Raw genomic sequence first — 19,952 nt, forward strand, 5'->3', positions numbered from 1 at the left:
AATTTTCACATTTCAATTTTAACATTTATATTAAAAGTTAAGTTTTAAAAATCCGCCTTTCTTAGGGCTTCTTTACCTATGGTATCTTTAGCAATTATTTGACCTTGTGCTGTTGAGTGCTATTCAAGTACATTCTTTCAATTGCGGTCAGCAATTGATATTCTTTGGAATGAAAAGTATGTAAGAAATATATATATATAATTAAAATATTTTTAGAGAACAGAGGGAGGGAGAATGTACATTTCAAAGTTCTTATTGCCAATATCAAAAAAGTCCCCACTATAACTTTACTATCACTTCAAAAGGAAAATATGTTTTGTTTTCAATCCATTCCAAATAGTCTAATTTAGACAGATCGCAATTCTGATGTGTTTTCATTAATTTTTCATATTACCATGCTGTGCTTCATTCCTTTTCGCAGCCTAAAAATAAAGATTTCTAGATGAATCAGTCTTAAAGGGACACTGAACCCAATTTTTTTTTCTTTCATGATTCAGATAGAGCATGCAATTTTAAACAACTTTCCAATTTACTCCTATTATCAATTTTTCTTAGTTCTCTTGCTATCTTTATTTGAAAAAGAAGGCATCTAAGCTGTTTGTTTTGTTCAGAACCATGGAAAGCACTTGTTTATTGGTAGATGAATTTCTCTACCAATCAGCAAGAACAACACAGTGTGTTCACCAAAAATGGGCCGGCATCTAAACTTACATTCTTGCATTTTAAATAAAGATACCAAGAGAATGAAAAGAATGTGATAATAGGAGTAAATTAGAAAGTTGCTTAAAATTGCATGCTCTATCTGAAGCACGATAGAAAAAAATTGGGTTCAGTGTCCCTTTAAATCAGAATGTTTTCTTTTTTAAAATTTTATTTAGTATTTATGTCAAAACACAACGAACATAAAAAAAGCTTTTGTACTCTACACAAATCCAGATATCCATTATTATTCCCTGCATCCCAATAAAAGTTTAGCAAAATATTGTAATGGATAACACTTCTTAAATGTTTGTTAAAACCCTTTTTTCAGTTTGACTAACTGTATTTTTATAATATAGTATATAAGTTTACAACAAAAAGTGTGGCTTATTTTTATGTTAAACATTTCAGTTGCTGTAGAACTATTAGTGACTTTAATATGTTATTTTTTTGCAACAGCATTGGGGTTTTTTTGTGTTTAAACCTCTGCTTTGGAGACCAGGGGATATTAAACAAATGCTACTCGTTTGGCAAGCACTGCATCATTTGTTTAGCCCTGTCTGTAATATTTACACAGCTTGAATTGTTTGTTCATTCAGTTGTATTTAGAGTGCGACTCAGGTTGGGCACCTGCTGCAACAGAAAACCGATAGAAATTACATCCTTAGAAAATGAAAGACAATCTGTGGCCTATTTAAAATACATCATTTAGGAAATATGTTGTGTTTTTATAAAATCCTTTTAAATATAATGTACCTATATATATGTTTATGCCAGCAACAGTGAAAAACAAAAAGACCAAATTTTTATTGTGTCATTAGAGGATAATTTGTTGCAGCTGTTTATCTGCACAAGCTATTCTCTGGCAATAGTTATATGTTATAAATCTGGTTCTGGAAGTGGTCTACTATTCTAAACACAAAGATATGTGTGGTCACCTATGAAGAGTTCATGAGAATAATTTAAAATATCAGTTTTAGTGATGAAAAATGACATCTTTATGACGTGATTATGTATTTGTGGTTTATAATTACCATCTGTCCCTTTAAAGCCAATAGAAGAATATTTTACAGGGCACGATTTGAAGGTAACATATAACACTGCTAGATGCTTTTTGTCACATTGCCAAGCAAGTTTCTTGCAGATAAGTAAAGAATTTGGGCATTGCAGAATGAGTACTTCTGAATGATCAGATTGCTAAAACTAACTTTTGCATGCCCCTTTAATGAACTACAGAATACGTTTTATGTCAACTTTTTTCCCCCCATTCATGTGTGAGCATTTGTATTATTAGGCTGTTAAAGCCAAGTCATTAGATTTTATGTTAATGTTTTTTGGGAAAGTTAAACCACTTGTAGCTGAGTAATATCAGTAAATAGTCTAGTTTGGTCAGTCCAACCATCAGCAGAATTTCATAGACTATATTAATTGGGTTAAAAATGGCATTCTAATTACCCTGACTCATCAAGCTTAGGAACACACACCAAGGTAATCTAACTTGGCATAAAAGTATAAAACATAATGCTCTGTGTTACCTTTTATTAGTGCACTATTGCTTGCATATAGCTCTGTATTTAACTACTGCAAAGTGGTTAAATGCATAGTTAAAGTTAGCTCGAAAGCACAAATGCTCTATTAGGACCTAGCTGAAAACATATGGTGAGCCAATGGCAAGAGGCATATGTGAGTAGCCACCAATCATCAACTATCTCCAAGTAGTGCATTGCAGCTCTTAAGTGAATCTAGGTATGTTTTTCAACAAATGATACTAAAAGAACAAAGTAAATCAGACAACAGTGGTAAATTGAAAAGTCTCTTAAAATTGCACGCTCTATTTGAACTGTGGATGTTTAATTTTTACTTTTCTAGTTAATTTAACCCCTTGGTGGACAGAGATAGCTACATCATATTGCTTTGACATGTATTTCTATTCTATGGGTGCGACAAGATGTTAAAGGCAATGTTTCCCAGCAATTTATACCAATTTTCATGGCATAACCCCTATTTCAGATTGTGGGACCATTTAAAACTGGCATATACAAAAATCATACGTGCGGCAACACACAAAACTACAAATTGGCAAAATCTTCCAATTTTATTAAATGTGGAAGATGACTGGTATTTTATGTGGAACCATTTAATAAACATAGTTAACATAAGATCAATTTATACAACAACTGACTACAGGCAGTTCTTCCCCTCCCCAAAATCTGTCATTCATGCCCGGAGTATGGGCATACAAACCTCTGAGTAATATAGGCCCAAGCAGTCCTACCAAAGCTACTTATATAGAAAAAATAAATAAAATTATTTGGTTATATGCATTTATACACATTTACAATACACATACAGTAGTTAAAAATATATTATATAATAAAATTAAATACATAAAATAAAGTTTTTCAACAATATTTATAGAAATTGCTATAAAAGCTTCCTTTTACTTGGTAAGGCGTATTAGCGGGACATAAATACCTCACAAAATTCTTCAATTACAATGCTGTGTGAGGACAGTCTTCTGCATACAAGCAGATGGGCTCAATGTTTAATACACAGGTCACATAAAAACATCTATTCTGCGTAATTTGTGTGCAACATAACATAAGCCAAAGATATACCTCATTTAAAGGGGTACTTAATACCTCTTGCTTTTGTGCAAAAACTGCAAGAGAAGCAAATTCTCTAACGTTTTTTTCCCCCCAAAAAAATGCTGAAACTTGCCTAAAGTTATTTGCAGCATTTTGGGAAAAAAAATAGATAATTTGTGTTTTGGCCTCTCTGGGAACTGGTAGAAGCATATTTTTTGCACAAAAGAAAGAAGTGTTTAATGTCCTTTTAAAGTTTGCTCCGTTGTTCCTTCTAAAAGCACCTTTGCCTCAGGGGACTTCTGGTGCTTCCTATCTTGTCCGAGATTGGCTGCCAGGCATGTTTGTGCCCAGTCCAAAGTCAATGTAGGAGTTATTTACAGCACTGCAGGTTCTGGTGACTTTGGTACTTTTAGAAGAAGCAAGGGAAAATAATTCAGCTAAGATAAGATACCCATTAAAATAAATAGCAATTTTTATGACATTGCAGGACAAGGTTTATATAAAATAATATATCATTACTTTCATTCCATTCAGATGTGTTTCTATACTTAATGTATAAAAAAAACATAATTGGTCTGAAATACTACTTATATTAGTTACTATTTCCAGTTAAGGGATGTAGATGTGCAGAGTTAACTGATTGGCTATGGCAAATCCTAGAGTCTAGAGCCTAATCGGTTAGCCCTGCATATGAAGACGTCTTTATACACATAAGCAGTTATTCTAGCATGTGACCACTTAGTGTGAGACATTCTGTATACAGGTACATCCACTCCAATCATTTTGTCAGACTATTTGTTGATGTATACAACACAGAAACATTCTTAGCTGGAACATTTTTTTTTTTTTTAACAATTACATTTTAGTTGTCCACAGTCTAATAATGACATCTTTACATGGTTCTTAAAACTCAAAGTTTCTATATCTGAGTTCCCCTACACATGTAACGCACTAATCAAAATTTGCAATATTTCTAATATTTTTCCTAATATGTAATAGTAATCATTACTCAGGTATACCTATATAATAAAAGGCCAGGTATGTTTGTCCGAAGCTGTCATGCGCGAGGACAAACAAACCTGGCCGTAACGAAGGATCAGTCAGTGAGGATCAAACAGCAGAGAGGGTGGATGAGGGCGTGGTTGATGGGAGTGGACGTGGCAAGGAGGTGTGGCCGGGCAGGCCGGATGGGACCGCTGCAATGCAGAAATTGGCCCGTGTACACAGGCTTTAGGACTAGTTAATAAATATATGAGCCGTGCTGTGTTAAAGGGACACTGAACCCAATTTTTTTTCTTTTGTAATTCAGAAAGAGCATGCAATTTTAAGCAACTTTCTAATTTACTCCTATTATCAATTTTTCTTCGTTCTCTTGCTATCATTATTTGAAAGAGAAGGCATCTAAGCTTTTTTTTGGTTTCAGTACTCTGGACAGCACTTTTTTATTGGTGGATGAATTTATCCACCAATCAGCAAGGACAACCCAGGTTGTTCACCAAAAATGGTCCGGCATCTAAACTTACATTCTTGCATTTCAAATAAAGATACTAAGAGAATGAAGAAAAGTTGATAATAGAAGTAAATTAGAAAGTTGCTTAAAATTTCATGCTCAATCTGAATCACAAAAGAAAAATTTTGGGTACAGTGTCCCTTTAAGTAGAGCAATCCAACTTGCAATGTGTTTGGGGAGGATAGTAATTGAGTGTGCTTATTTTGTTCAATATGACTTTTTAGATCTATCCTTGGTAACCATTGGCATAGACACATTTATAATATTGTCTAAGGGGCTTTATCATCACATAAAAACTTTGTTTATTAAGATATATATCTTTTTAAACCAGTCTTCAAGGGATGTGGAATTCACAATTAAAGGGACATGAAACTAATTTTTTCTTTCATGATTCAGATAGAGAATACAATTTTAAACACTTTTTCCAATTTATTTTTATTATCTAATTTGCTTTATTCACCTAGCATACTTTCCTGAAGAAACAGCAATGCACATGAGTAAGCCAAAAACATGAGTGCAGCCACCAATTAGCATCTCCTGAGCCTGCTTAGGTATGCTTCTCAACAAAGGATACCAAAGAGAAGGAAACAAATCAGATAATAGATGTAAATTGGAAAGTTGTTAAAAAATGCATCCTCTATCTGAATCACAAAAGAAAAATAAACTGGGTTCAGTGTCACATTAAAATTGAACGTTTAGGTTTTGAACTATTGTTGAAACTTAGCCTGTTTCTATTAGAGCATGCTTAAAGGGACAGTCAAGTCCAAAAAACCTTTCATTTTTCAAATAGGGCATGTCATTTTAAACAACTTTCCAATTTACTTTTATCAACAATTTTGCTGTGTTCTCTTGGTATTCTAGTTGAAAGCTAAACCTAGGAAGGCACATATGATAATTTCTAAGCCCTTGAAGGCCGCCTCTATTTTATTTACTTTTCACAGCAGGGGAGAGCAAGCTCATGTAGGCCATATAGATAGCATTATGATCACGCCCGTGGCTAGTGGCAGACACTGCACTAATTGGCTAAAATGCAAGTCAATAGATAATAACTAAAAGTCATGTGATTAGGGGCGGTCAGAAGATGCTTAGATACAAGTTAGTCACAGAAATAAAAAGTGTATTAATATAACCGTGTTGGTTTTGCAAAACTGGGGAATGGGTAATAAAGGGATTATCTATCTTTTTAAACAACAAAAATTCTGGTGTTGACTGTCCCTTTAAGTAGGCTCAGGAGTGTGCACGGGTCTGGGAAACTATATTCTAGTTTCCTGTTATGTTGTACGCTGCTGGTAACAAAAAGTATCTCCATTAAAGTCTATGGGAATGTTTTATGTTGCCACAATTTTACAAGAGCAATGGAAACTAGACCTATATGCATAACATTGTTACAAAAACAGTTAACATATAGGCCCCCATTTATCAAGCTGCGTATGCCGCTCTAGGGGCTGATCGCTGCAGGTTCTTGCAGTCGAAAGTTAGACTGGTTAGAAAGTCAGACTGCTGCTTCCTAACCAGTATGCCAGCTATTAGCTGGCAGATTAAACCACCCCGGGTACATTCACCCCTGGGTGATTGACAAGCCCTAATTGTGCGTCATTGGGCTAGGGCTGGCAGGGGGCGGCATTGCACAAGCGTTTGCGTTAGCGAACACTTTCCGTAAGGCAGATGATAAATGCCGGCCATAGTGCTTAAGGCACGTGCCTGAGCCTACGTCAGTATACAGAGGCTACGTTTCAATGAGGCAAAGAGAAATGGGTATGTCTAATAATATAAGTAAACTGGAAATTTTGTTTTTAAAATAATTGTATGCTGTATCTTAATCATGAATGTTTTTAACGACTTCCATGACGGTTTAATTCTAGCAGAGTGACTCTGTTTTTCTCAAGCTTAAAACAATTGTTCACTATAATATGACACACGCCTGCCTGTTGGGGGACACAAGAGAACAGTTTAATTCATATGCTGTTTGCCAATAAATTAAATAAAGAAAATAATAATTAGATGATAAAACTGGAAGTGAAACTGTACCCTCTTCCAGATACTTTTTTTTTTTTTTTTTAGGTGATGATATTTTCCCTTTTTCTCCATCTTTTCAACAAACATAAACATCTGCTCCAACGTTGTAGGAAACAAAATACCTTTGGCTTCTTTACTAGATCACTGAGCGACTGATGGCATGACTAAGGACAGATATCTTTCAGTGTGATATGGGAAATATAGGATGTTGTACAAACAGCTAGCTATTGTGCAGTGTGACCCGCTGCTATTCGTCACTCTCTGTCTCCTCTTCTGCAGCGTAGTAGGGCTGGGTGCTGTTCTGCGTGTACATTTTTGTTTTTGTTGAGCAGCTATGGTCCATAAGAATTGCCTAGAGATAAAAAAGAAATAGAGTTTACCTCTTTGATTTAGTTTGTGTTTTTTAAACTAGTAATGTTTTATGTTATATTATTTTTTTTTATTTTTTTTTTATTACATAACATTTTTCATGGAAATTTACAGCTCCACTTGTAATCTAGCCTTAACCTTTTACTGATGTTAAGACGTTCCATATCGTCCTAACTGCGCTGGGCTTTAGCACCATTAGGATGGCATGGAACGTCCTAGCTGTTTGGCTGTCCTGAAGCCAACAGCGCTTACTGAATGGGATCAGGTCATGGTGAGGGTATCTAGCGTCATACGGATGCCCCCCTGACCCGATCCCATCATTAAAATCTCGCAATCGCATACACAATCGCAAGATTTCAATTTGTTTACATTGTAAGGTTGTTCTGATGTAGACAAATTTAACCTGGCATGAAAAGGTTACGTTGTATATAATATGTTTGTTTGTTTTTTATCTTGGCAATAAGAGGCAGCTCAATCCCTCCATGAACACAGAGGTCTGGATAAAATTATTATATTTAAGGACACACATTTTTAAAGGATCTAGGATATAGGTTTTGGTGAAAATCAAGTGTTTGGTTGATTTTTTATAGAAGCACATTTCAGTTCTACATAGGGAGAGTACAGAATGTTATTTTTTTATATATATATATATATAGCACTGCTTTTGTTATCAATATGTAATAAGCACCACATAAATTCCAACTTTAGTAAAAACAAATTTACTAAATCAAAGTAAACCTAAAAAGAAACGGATTGCGTAAATACAGTAAACAATTTACTTGCTTTCTTGCAAAAGGTGCACTTAGAAATACTCATTGTAGCCACTGCCCTTGGGGAGATTATAGAGCTGACGCTGGTAAATTAAGTTACATTCTTTCCTCTTCTGAACATTGGAAAAACAAACTGCCTGTTTCTTTTGCATTCACTAAACACTAAGCCAGCTCATGTTAATCTAGAAGATTTATGACATAAAGCTAGATATGCCTTCCTGTGGAGACCCCAGCCCCATTATAGTGCTTTGACAGGAAATAATGAAAGGTAAAACCTTTTAAAATGATGAATAACATATATACATATTGCAACTGTTTCTATAAAGTATAGCCCATTGCTTAGTTTGATTTTGAATTTTTAAATATACTGAGAAGCCATTAGCCAAGGAGGGATTAAATAAATATAGTCATAGAGAGTGTAAGAGAAATATTACTTATTGCTGTAGTAATACCCCAAAACGTTAGGGGCCAGAAGTAAACTTTAGGAGCTGCAACATCCTGGCTGCTGGAAATTGTCAAGTTTAGCAGAGACACTAACAATCTGTGTACAGTCCTGGCCAAAAGTTTTGAGAATAACACAAATATTAATTTTCAAAAAGTCTGCTGCTTCAGTGTTTTTAGATCTTTTTTTCAGATGTTACTATGGTATATTGAAGTGTAATTAGAAGTATTTTAGAAGTGTCAAAGGCTTTTATTGACAATTGCATTACGTTAATGCAAAGAGTCAATATTTGCAGTGTTGACCCTTCTTTTTCAAGACCTCTGCAATTAGTTCTGGCATACTGTCAATTAACTTCTGGGCCACATCCTGACTGATGGCAGCCCGTTCTTGAATAATCAATGCTTGAAGTTTGTCAGAATTTGTGTGTGTTGGGGGGTGGGTTTGTTCACTCGCCTTTTGAGGATTGACCACAAGTTCTCAATGGGATGAGGTCTGGAGAGTTTCCTGGTCATGTACCCAAAATGTTGATGTTTTGTTCTACAAGCCACTTAGATATCACTTTTGCCTTATGGCAAGGTGCTCTATCATGCTGGAAAAGGCTTTGTTCATCACCAAACTGTTCTTGGATGGTTGGGAAAAGTTGCTCTTGGAGGATGTTTTTGTACCATTCTTTATTCATGGCTGTGTTCTTAGGCAAAATTGTGAGTGAGCCCACTCCCTTGGCTGAAGCAACCCCACACATGAATGGTCTCAGGATGCTTTACTGTTGGCATGACACAGGACTGATGGTAGCACTCACCTTTTCTTCTACGGACAGGGTTTTGTCCGGATGCCCCAAACAATCGGAAAGGGGATTCATCAGAGAAAATTAATTTATCCAAGTGCTCAGCAGTCCTTTTGCAGAATATCAGTCTGTCCCTGATGTTTTTCCTGGAAAGAAGTGGCTTCTTTGCTGCCCTTCTTGACACCAGGTCATCCTCCAAAAGTCTTTGCCTCACTGTGCGTGCAGATGCACTCACACCTGCCTGCTGCCATTTCTGAGCAAGCTCTGCACTGGTGGTGCCCTGATCCCTAGCTGAATCAACTTTAGGAGACGGTCCTGGCGCTTGCTGTTCTTTCTTGGGAGCCCTGAAGCCTTCTTCACAACATTTGAACCTCTCTCCTTGAAGTTCTTGATGATCCGATAATGGTTGATTTAGGTGCAATCTTACTAGCAGCAATATCCTGTGAATAGCCTGTAAATCCCTTTTTGTGCAAAGCAATAATGACTGCATGTGTTTCCTTGCAGGTAACCATGGTTAACAGAGGAGGAACAATGATTTCAAGCACCACCTTCCTTTTAAATCTTCCAGCCTGTTATTCTAACTTGATCAGCATGACAGAGTGGTCTCCAGCCTTGTCCTTGTCAACACTGACACCTGTGTTAACGAGAGAATCCCTGACATGATGTTAGCTGGTCCTTTTGTGGCAGGGCTGAAATGCAGTGGAAATGTTTTTTTCTGGGATTAAGTTCATTTTCGTGGCAAAGAGGGACTTTGCGATTAATTGCAATTGATTTGATTACTCTTCATAACATTCTGAAGTATATGCAAATTTCCATCATAAAAAGGCAGGAGACTTTGTGAAAATTAATATTTGTGTCATTCTCAAAGCTTTTGGCCAGGACTGTAGTGCAACAATGTAAAACAGGCCTGAAAGATAAAAATGTTGTTTCCATATGCTATTACTATACAGTGTACTTAACATCCTGCTACAGCTCACACTACCTGAATATTTCATGTGCACAAACTAAATCAGTTTTCAATTGGCTAACGGTTAATTTGCATTGGATTCTGGGAAGTAGCAAACAACATTTTCTTTCAGAATAAAAGCTGCTACGCAATCACAATTTATCTTACCATTTTCTCTTCTTTGGCAGGAGGACTGCGGAGAAATAAGCACAAAGGAGCAAATAAAATATCTATAATTCCGATAATGGTCATTAGCCAAGGGAATCCTATGGACTTCGCTATGGCACCACCAGCTGATGGACCTAATCCAATAACAAAAGAAAATGTTTAATGTCTAGTTGGATAAAACTTTATGAAATAATAATGTTATCCTGTGTAACTGAAGATATTAAAGGGATATGAAACCCAAACATTTTCTTTCATGATTCAGAGCATACAATTTTTAACAACTTTTCAATGTTCTTCTATTATCAAATTGTCTTTGTTTTCTTGTTATCCTTTGTTGAAAAGCTGTAAGGTAAGTTCAGGAGCGTGCACGCGTCTGCAGCACTATATGGCAGCAGTTTTGCAACAATGTTGTACATTAGCAAGAGCACCAGATGAGAGCACTATTTCCTGTCATGTAGTGCTCCAGACGTGCACACTACCTATCTAGATATCTCTTCAACAAACAATAATATGAGAATAAAGCAAATTTGATAATAGAAGTAAATTGGAAACTTTTTAAAATTGTATTCTCTATCTGAATCATGAAAGAAACATTTTGGGCTTCATGTCCCTTTAAGTGTAACATTTTATTAGCAAATTTACTCACCAGTAATTGAGTTGTCATGGTCTGCATCTATCTATCTGTCTGTCTGTCTGTCTATCTATCTGTACATACGTATGCACAAACTATATATTTATAAATAGTAATAAATGATCTGTGGGAGTGAACACACCTGCAAGACACACATCTATTGCATTATATCAGTATTGGCAGAGGAAGAATGTTTTATCATCAGCCTTGTTTGCTGACATATTGCTGTGTACTGTGTGATATATGTAACAGATCATTTAGACGTCTATGGAGCTAAGCAGAGCCTTACCTAGTGCGAATCCCATACAAAAGGCCACATCAGCAATGGCGTAAACACTCCCATACACAGACACATGGCGGAGATCTACCAGATAACCCATAATTGGCATCATAGATGAGTCCACCATCCCTAGAGTGTAGAATCAAAATTGGCACTGATAAATGCTTTAAAAATGTGTTGATTACAACATTAAATTGATTGTAAATGTGAATGCACCACAAAACAGTTTAAAAAGTTTTACAAACAATAGATGTAAAGATTTTTTTTAAAGAAATATGCCGCAAGACTATTTAAAAATAAATAAATAAAAATAATTATGCATATAATTCATTATGCTGCCTTTATCCCTTTAATATATTCAGCCATGGAACTATGGGACTGGAAATAGTTTTTACACATTTTTAAACAAATAGAATTAGTTCATCTAGACAAAGTTTAGACCAGTAAGCTTAATATTAAGAAGATACATCTTATGAATTTCATTATAGTGAACTATACTTAAAGGGACATCAAATTCAAATGTGAAATGCAGAGTAGTTGTATTCTGTGACAAGTCTTGTTGTGCTTACCTATTATATGCAAGTAAGCCATGTGCGCACACATCTGATACAGAGACACTATTGTGTTGTCATTACTGCCATTGGGAGCAAACACACATTTAATGTGTTCAGCTTACCTGCACATTCCAGGGGAGGTAACATTTTTGCAAACAAAAATAAATATTGCAAAAATGACTATGCATTTCAAATTTGACATGATTTAATTATATAAATTCATTTGGTGAGGTCAATTTATTTTGCAACCACTTTTGACAGCGACCCAGGGAAAGATTTCTGTAAATTAAGCTGACACAATATTAATAATCATGGTTCCCCTTAAATTAGAACTAGGCCGACTCTTTTTTTATTCCCTTTGAAAATATCTAGAGAAAGATAGTTCAATGTTGAGGATATTCAAATATATAAAGGTAACTAAACCTGAACCTGGAATCCAATAGATCTTCTTGCAAAATAAAAGGGTAGGTAAATGTCAAGTAAGGTTCAACAAAAACTATCGGCTAGATTTAGAGTTTTGTCGGTAAAGACCCGCGTAGCTAACGCAGCTTTTTTTCCTACCGCTGTTTCCAAACCACGCTGGTATTGAGAGTTGTCTGAAGGGCTGCGTTAGGCTCCAAAAAGGGAGCGTTGAGCCGAATTAACCACCACTTCAACCCTCAATACCAGCGTTGCTTACGGTAGCGGTAAGCTGGCAGAACGTGCTCGTGCACGATTCCCCCATAGGAAACAATGGGGCAGTTTGGGCTTGAAAAAACCTAACACCTGCAAAAAAGTAGCGTTAAGCTCCCAACGCAGCCCCATTGTTTCCTGTGGGGAAACACTTTCTATGTCTACACCTAACACCCTAACATGAACCCAGAGTCTAAACACCCCTAACCGTACACTTATTAACCCCTAATCTGCTGACCCCGCTATCACTGACACCTGCATTACACAATTAACCCCTAATCTGCCGCTCCGGACACCGCCGCCACCTACATTATCCCTATGAACCCCTAATCTGCTGCCCCCAACATCGCCGACACCTACATAATATTTATTAACTCCTAATCTGCCCCCCCCAACGTCGCCGCCACCTAACTTCAAGTATTTACCCCTAATCTGCCGACCGGACCTCGCCGCTACTATAATAAATGTATTAACCCCTAAAGCTAAGTCTAACCCTAACCCTAACACCCCCCCTAAATTAAATATAATTTTAATCTAACGAAATAAATTAACTCTTATTAACTAAAGTATTCCTATTTAAAACTAAATACTTACCTGTAAAATAAACCCTAATATAGCTACAATATAACGAATAATTATATTGTAGCTATTTTAGGATTTATATTTATTTTACAGGCAACTTTGTATTTATTTAACTAGGTACAATAGCTATTAAATAGTTATCAACTATTTAATAGCTACCTAGTTAAAATAATTACAAAATTACCTGTAAAATAAATCCTAACCTAAGTTACAATTAAACCTAACACTACACTATCATTAAATTAATTAAATAAATTAACTACCAATACCTACAATTAAATTCAATTAAATAAACTAAACTAAATTACAAAAAAACAAACACTAAATTACAGAAAATAAAAAAAATTACAAGAATTTTAAACTAATTACACCTAATCTAAGCCCCCTAATAAAATTAAAAAAAAAACAAATAATAAAATTCCATACCCTATTCTACATTACAAAGTAATCAGCTCTTTTACCAGCCCTTAAAAGGGCTTTTTGCGGGGCATTCCCCAAAGTAATCAGCTCTTTTGCCTATAAAAAAAATACAACCCCCCCAACAACCCACCACCCACATACCCCTACTCTAACCCACCCAAACCCCCCTTAAATAAACCTAACACTACCCCCTGAAGATCTCCCTACTTTGAGTCGTCTTCACCCAGCCGGGCCAAAGTCTTCATCCGATGGGGCAGAAGAGGACATCCAGACCGGCAGAAGTCTTCATCCTATCCGGGCAGAAGAGGACATCCAGACCGGCAGACATCTTCATGCAAGCGGCATCTTCTATCTTCATCCATCCGGAGCGGATCCATCCTCTTCAACCGACGCCTACTCGCCGAATGAAGGTTCCTTTAAATGACGTCATCCAAGATGGCGTCCCTCGAATTCCGATTGGCTGATAGGATTCTATCAGCCAATCGGAATTAAGGTAGGAAAAATCTGATTGGCTGATTCAATCAGCCAATCAGATTGAGCTTGCATTCTATTGGCTGTTCCGATCAGCCAATAGAATGCAAGCTCAATCTGATTGGCTGATTGGATCAGCCAATCGGATTGAACTTGAATCTGATTGGCTGATTGAACCAGCCAATCAGGTTTTTCCTACCTTAATTCCGATTGGCTGATAGAATCCTATCAGCCAATAGGAATTCGAGGGACGCCATCTTGGATGATGTCATTTAAAGGAACCTTCATTCGGCGAGTAGGCGTCGGTTGAAGAGGATGGATCCGCGTCGGCTGGGAAGAAGATGGCTCTGCTCCACTCCGGATGGATAAAGATAGAAGATGCCGCTTGGATGAAGATGTCTGCCGGTCCGGATGTCCTCTTCTGCCCGGATAGGATGAAGACTTCTGCCGGTCTGGATGTCCTCTTCTGCCCCATCGGATGAAGACTTCGGCCAGGCTGGGTGAGGACGACTCAAGGTAGGGAGATCTTCAGGGGGGTAGTGTTAGGTTTATTTAAGGGGGGTTTGGGTGGGTTAGAGTAGGGGTATGTGGGTGGTGGGTTTTAATGTTGGGGGGGTTGTATTTTTTTTTACAGGCAAAAGAGCTGATTACTTTGGGGTATGCCCCGCAAAAAGCCCTTTTAAGGGCTGGTAAAACAGCTGATTACTTTGTAATGTAGAATAGGGTAGGGAATTTTATTATTTTTTTTTTTTTTTTAATTTTATTAAGGGGCTTAGATTAGGTGTAATTAGTTTAAAATTCTTGTAATATTTTTTTATTTTCTGTAATTTAGTGTTTGTTTTTTTTCTGTTATTTAGTTTAGTTTATTTAATTGTAGGTATTGGTAGTTAATTTATTTAATTAATTTAATGATAGTGTAGTGTTAGGTTTAATTGTAACTTAGGTTAGGATTTATTTTACATGTAATTTTGTATTTATTTTAACTAGGTAGCTATTAAATAGTTATTAACTATTTAATAGCTTTTGTACCTAGTTAAAATAAATACAAAGTTGCCTGTAAAATAAATATAAATCCTAAAATAGCTACAATGTAATTATTAATTATATTGTAGCTATATTAGGGTTTATTTTATAGGTAAGTATTTAGTTTTAAATAGGAATAATTTAGTTAATTTTAGGAATATTATTTTGTTTAATATAAATTATATTTATGTTAGGGGTGTGTTAGGGTTAGGGTTAGAGTTATGTTTAAGAGTTAATAACTTTATTATAGTAGCGGCGACGGTGCGGGCGGGAGATTAGGGGTTAATAATTGTAGGTAGGTGGCGGCAATGTTAGGGAGGGCAGATTAGAGGTTAATGAAATTTATTATAGTGTTTGCAAGGCGGGAGTGCGGCGGTTTAGGGGTTAATACATTTATTATAGTGGCGGCGAGAGGTTAATAAGTGTAGTTAGGTAGAGGCGACGTTGGGGGGGGCAGATTAGGAGTTAATAAATATAATATAGGGGTCGGCGATCTTAGGGGCAGCAGATTAGGGGTTCATAAGTATAACGTAGTTGGCGGTGATGTCCGGTCGGCAGATTAGGGGTTAAAAAAAATTATTAGAGTGGCGGCGATGTGGGGGGGCCTCGGTTTAGGGGTACATAGGTAGTTTTTGGGTGTTAGTGTACTTTAGAGCACAGTAGTTAAGAGCTTTATATTCCAGCGTTAGCCCATAAAGCTCTTAACTACTGACTTTTTTTTGCGGCTGGAGTCTTGTCGGTAGAGGCTCTACCGCTCACTTCTCCCAAGACTCCAAATACCAGCGTTAGGCAGATCCCAGATAGAAAAGATAGGATACGCAATTGGCGTAAGGGGATCTGCGGTAGCCTGGAATCGCGGTAGGGAAGTGAGCGTTAGACCCTTTCCTGCCTGACTCTAAATACCAGCAGGCGACCAAAAGCAGCATTAGGACCCCTTAACGCTGCTTTTGACGGCTAACGCAGAACTCTAAATCTAGGCTTATGTTCTCCCACCCTGGTAAAACTTTGCATTAGGTATGAAAAAAAATTGTGTACTAAAATTAATAGTTTAATCTATGACAGCAAACAAACAAAATCAAATAAATTTTTTTTAATAAATAGGAGAATTAAGGACATTTGTTGAAATTTATTGGGTCCGTTTTGGGAGTTGTCAGGCAAATTTGTAAAACAAAAAAGTGAATTTTTAACAATTGGTTGAAAGTGCATGCTCAGAAGGGTTATATATGTTTTATTGCCACAATGACATCGGGAAAGCAATTATGTAGGTCTTAAAAAAAAAATAGTACCAATAATATTTTTTCACAAATTATACAACAATTGAAGATTATGTCACCCTGCTCAGGTCTTGTACATAATTTGGGTCACTGTTAAAAAAAAATAATCACAAACCGCTGTCTATTATTCCAAATTTGGGATAATTACACAGATCTCTACTGACAATTTTGTGATTTTCCATGGCAAGATAATTTAGGCATTCATTGACCTAAATTAAACCATGCAGAAAGTCCAATTTAGTCCTGTAGCAAAAAGCTGTCTTTATAACTAATGACTGAGTGTAAACTGTAGCATTTAAAAAGACTTACTGTCAAACTCTCCAACTTACCAATTGCAAATCCAACACCAAAGTTTGGTGCTATGAGGCCATAAATATTACTTGCAAAAGGCACCTAAGTAACGTGTAAGGAAATATAAAACAAAATATGTGTTATTTTAGAATTCATATTTCAGTCCTCTTTAAGGTCAAAATGGAACATATAGGGCTTTCTAGAAGGAAATCAGTTCAGAGCAAATTATGAGTTTAATAAAGAGATTCTCAATCACAACACCAAGCTTAGGTATTTTAGTACGTACCCTAATAGAAATACATTACCTGAGAAAAATGAACTGCTATCCGACATGATTACTGTAGAGCTCCCTGTACTAACACTCATACGGAATATAGTAACCATTGTCTTGTAATGTCAGCTTTACACATCTGCGCTATCCAACATGATTACTGTAGAGCGCTCTGTACTAACACTCACACGGTATATAGTAACCATTGTCTTGTAATGGCAGCTTTACGCATCTGCGCTATCCAACATGATTACTGTAGAGCTCTCTGTACTAACACTCACACAGTATACATTAACCATTGACTTGTAATGGCAGCTTTACACATCTGCACTATCCGACATGATTACTGTAGAGCGCTCTGTACTAACACTCACACGGTATATAGTAACCATTGACTTGTAATGGCAGCTTTACGCATCTGTGCTATCCAACATGATTACTGTAGAGCGCTCTGTACTAACACTCACACGGTATATAGTAACCATTGACTTGTAATGGCAGCTTTACGCATCTGCGCTATCCGACATGATTACTGTAGAGCTCTCTGTACTAACACGCGGTAAATATTAACCATAGACTAGTAATGGCAGCTTTACGCATCTGCACTATCCAACATGATTACTGTAGAGCGCTCTGTACTAGCACTCACACGGTATATATTAACCATTGTCTTGTAATGGCAGCTTTACGCATCTGCGCTATCCGACATGATTACTGTAGAGCGCGCTGTACTAACACTCATACGGTATATAGTAACCATTGACTTTTAATGGCAGTTTTACGCATCTGCACTATCCGACATGATTACTGTAGAACTCTCTGTACTAACACTCACACGGTATATAGTAACCATTGACTTGTAATGGCAGCTTTACGCATCTGCGCTATCCAACATTATTACTGTAGAGCGCTCTGTACTAACACTCACACTGTATATAGTAACCATTGACTTGTAATAGCAGCTTTACGCATCTGCGCTATCCAACATGATTACTGTAGAACTCTCTGTACGAACACACGGTATACATTAACCATTGACTAGTAATGTCAGCTTTACGCACCTGCGCTATCCAACATGATTACTGTAGAGCGCTCTGTACTAACACTCACAAGGTAAATATTAACCATTGACTTGTAATGGCAGCTTTACGCATCTGCGCTATCCAACATGATTACTGTAGAATTCTCTGTACTAACATGCGGTAAATATTAACCATTGACGTGTAATGGCAGCTTTACACATCTGCGCTATCCAACATGATTACTGTAGAGCGCTCTGTACTAACACACGGTAAATATTAACCATTGACTAGTAATGGCAGCTTTACGCATCTGCACTGTCCAACATAATTACTGTAGAGCTCCCTGTACTAACACTTACACGGTATATATTAACCATTGACTAGTAATGGCAGCTTTACACATCTGCGCTATCCAACATGATTACTGTAGAGCCCTCTGTACTAACACGCGGTAAATATTAACCATTGACTAGTAATGGCAGCTTTACGCATCTGCGCTATCCAACATGATTACTGTAGAGCTCTCTGTACTAACACGCGGTATATATTAACCACTAACTTCTAATGTCAGGTTTTACGCATCTGCATTATACAACATGATTACTGTATTAACGCTCTGTACTAGCACTCACACTGTAAATATTAACTATTGACTTATAACGGCAAGCATTACGCATCTGTGCTATCCAATATGATCCATATAAACACACGGTAAATATTAACCATTGACTTGTAACAGCAGTGCAAAAATGCAAGCAGTATGGATTTTACACCAGCTATGTTGACTCTCCATGATACTTGCATTTTTTTTCTTAAAGTGAATGTAAAATTTAATGAATAAGTGTCCGGGTTTTAAAAATACTCTTAAAGTGACAGTCAACCAAAAAATTTTTCCTAAATATATGTAAAAGGTTATTGAAGCTAAATACATCAAACATCGGTATCGTAGCAGTTGTTCTTATCAGCGGATCGACTGTTAGATACAGTATTCCATTTTCCTTATTCGAAAGTGAGCGGTTACGATACTGAGCAGTTGTTAGTAGTTCCTGCAACAAAAAACTCCCCTTGAGCATGATCGGCGCATAGAGCATGTGCAAATTGTGGGACCGCGCAAATTTGACTAGATTCAATTTTGGGAGACTGAATACATCAGGATGACGTCGGGGTAGGAGGCCGAGGATGAAATAGTTGATTTACTTAGACATTTCTTAACTTTCCATTTTGAGATACTGTTTGATGTATTTAGCTTCAATAACCTTTTACGTATATTTAGGAACATTTTTTAGGTTGACTTGGCCTTTAAAAACAGGAGCACTTTCATTCATTCAAACTTTACAACAATGCTTCTTTTTTAAAATACTTATCTTTTTTATGGAAAACAGACTGGCGATCTTCCACTCGCAGCTCCTGCTACAGCAGGAGATTCGGGGGCGGAGGATTGCTGGTCTGTTTTCCATAAAGAAAGGTATTTTAAAAAAAGATGCTTCATTGTAATTTTGAATGAAAGTGCCCCTGTTTTTAAGAGTTTTTTTAAAACCAGGCACTTATCCATTAAACTTTATAGTCACTTTAATTTGTAATCTGACCCTTAGGCCCCAAATTATCAAGGTCTGGCGGACCTGATCCGACACTGCGGATCAGGTCCGCCAGACCTCGCTGAATACGGCAAGCAATACGTTCGCCGTATTCAGCATTGCACCAGCAGCTCACAAGAGCTGCTGGTGCAACGACACCCCCTGCTGACTCGCGGCCAATGGGCCGCCAGCAGGGGGGTGTCAATCAACCCGATTGTACTCGATCGGGTTGATTTTTGGTGACCTGTGTCCGCCTGCTCAGAGCAGGCGGACAGGTTATGGAGCAGCGGTCTTTGTGACCGCTGTTTCATAACTGCTGTTTCTGGCGAGCCTGCAGGCTCGCCAGAAACACGGGGCATCAAGTTCCATTCGGAGCTTTGTTTAATATGCCCCTTAGTGTCAAAAGGAAGTAACAGTGGAGCGTGCTAATTTGTAATTAGTGATAATGTTTATGGGGGTACAGTACAGATCATTATGTCTAGCAGCACAAATATTAGTAAAATGTAGGCTGTTGTTTCACAAAAAAACATAATTTATGTAAGAACTTACCTGATAAATTCATTTCTTTCATATTAACAAGAGTCCATGAGCTAGT

At 36.9% G+C, this 19,952-nt stretch overlaps 1 protein-coding gene across 1 annotated transcript in view; it reads right to left on the reverse strand.

The window, feature by feature from the left end:
- Nucleotides 1-7,060: 7,060 nt before the first annotated feature.
- SLC18A2 (solute carrier family 18 member A2) overlaps nucleotides 7,061-19,952 on the reverse strand; it is a 168,624-nt gene continuing 155,732 nt past the window's right edge. Inside the window, exons 12-15 of the mRNA XM_053692680.1 lie at nucleotides 16,529-16,592; nucleotides 11,213-11,332; nucleotides 10,293-10,426; nucleotides 7,061-7,165 (exon numbers count right to left, since the gene is read on the reverse strand). Of these exons, the coding sequence (XP_053548655.1) occupies nucleotides 7,061-7,165; nucleotides 10,293-10,426; nucleotides 11,213-11,332; nucleotides 16,529-16,592 (423 nt within the window). The remainder of the gene's footprint in view (nucleotides 7,166-10,292; nucleotides 10,427-11,212; nucleotides 11,333-16,528; nucleotides 16,593-19,952) is intronic.

This window comes from Bombina bombina, chromosome 9, assembly GCF_027579735.1.
Source record: "Bombina bombina isolate aBomBom1 chromosome 9, aBomBom1.pri, whole genome shotgun sequence".
Taxonomy (NCBI): domain Eukaryota; kingdom Metazoa; phylum Chordata; class Amphibia; order Anura; family Bombinatoridae; genus Bombina; species Bombina bombina.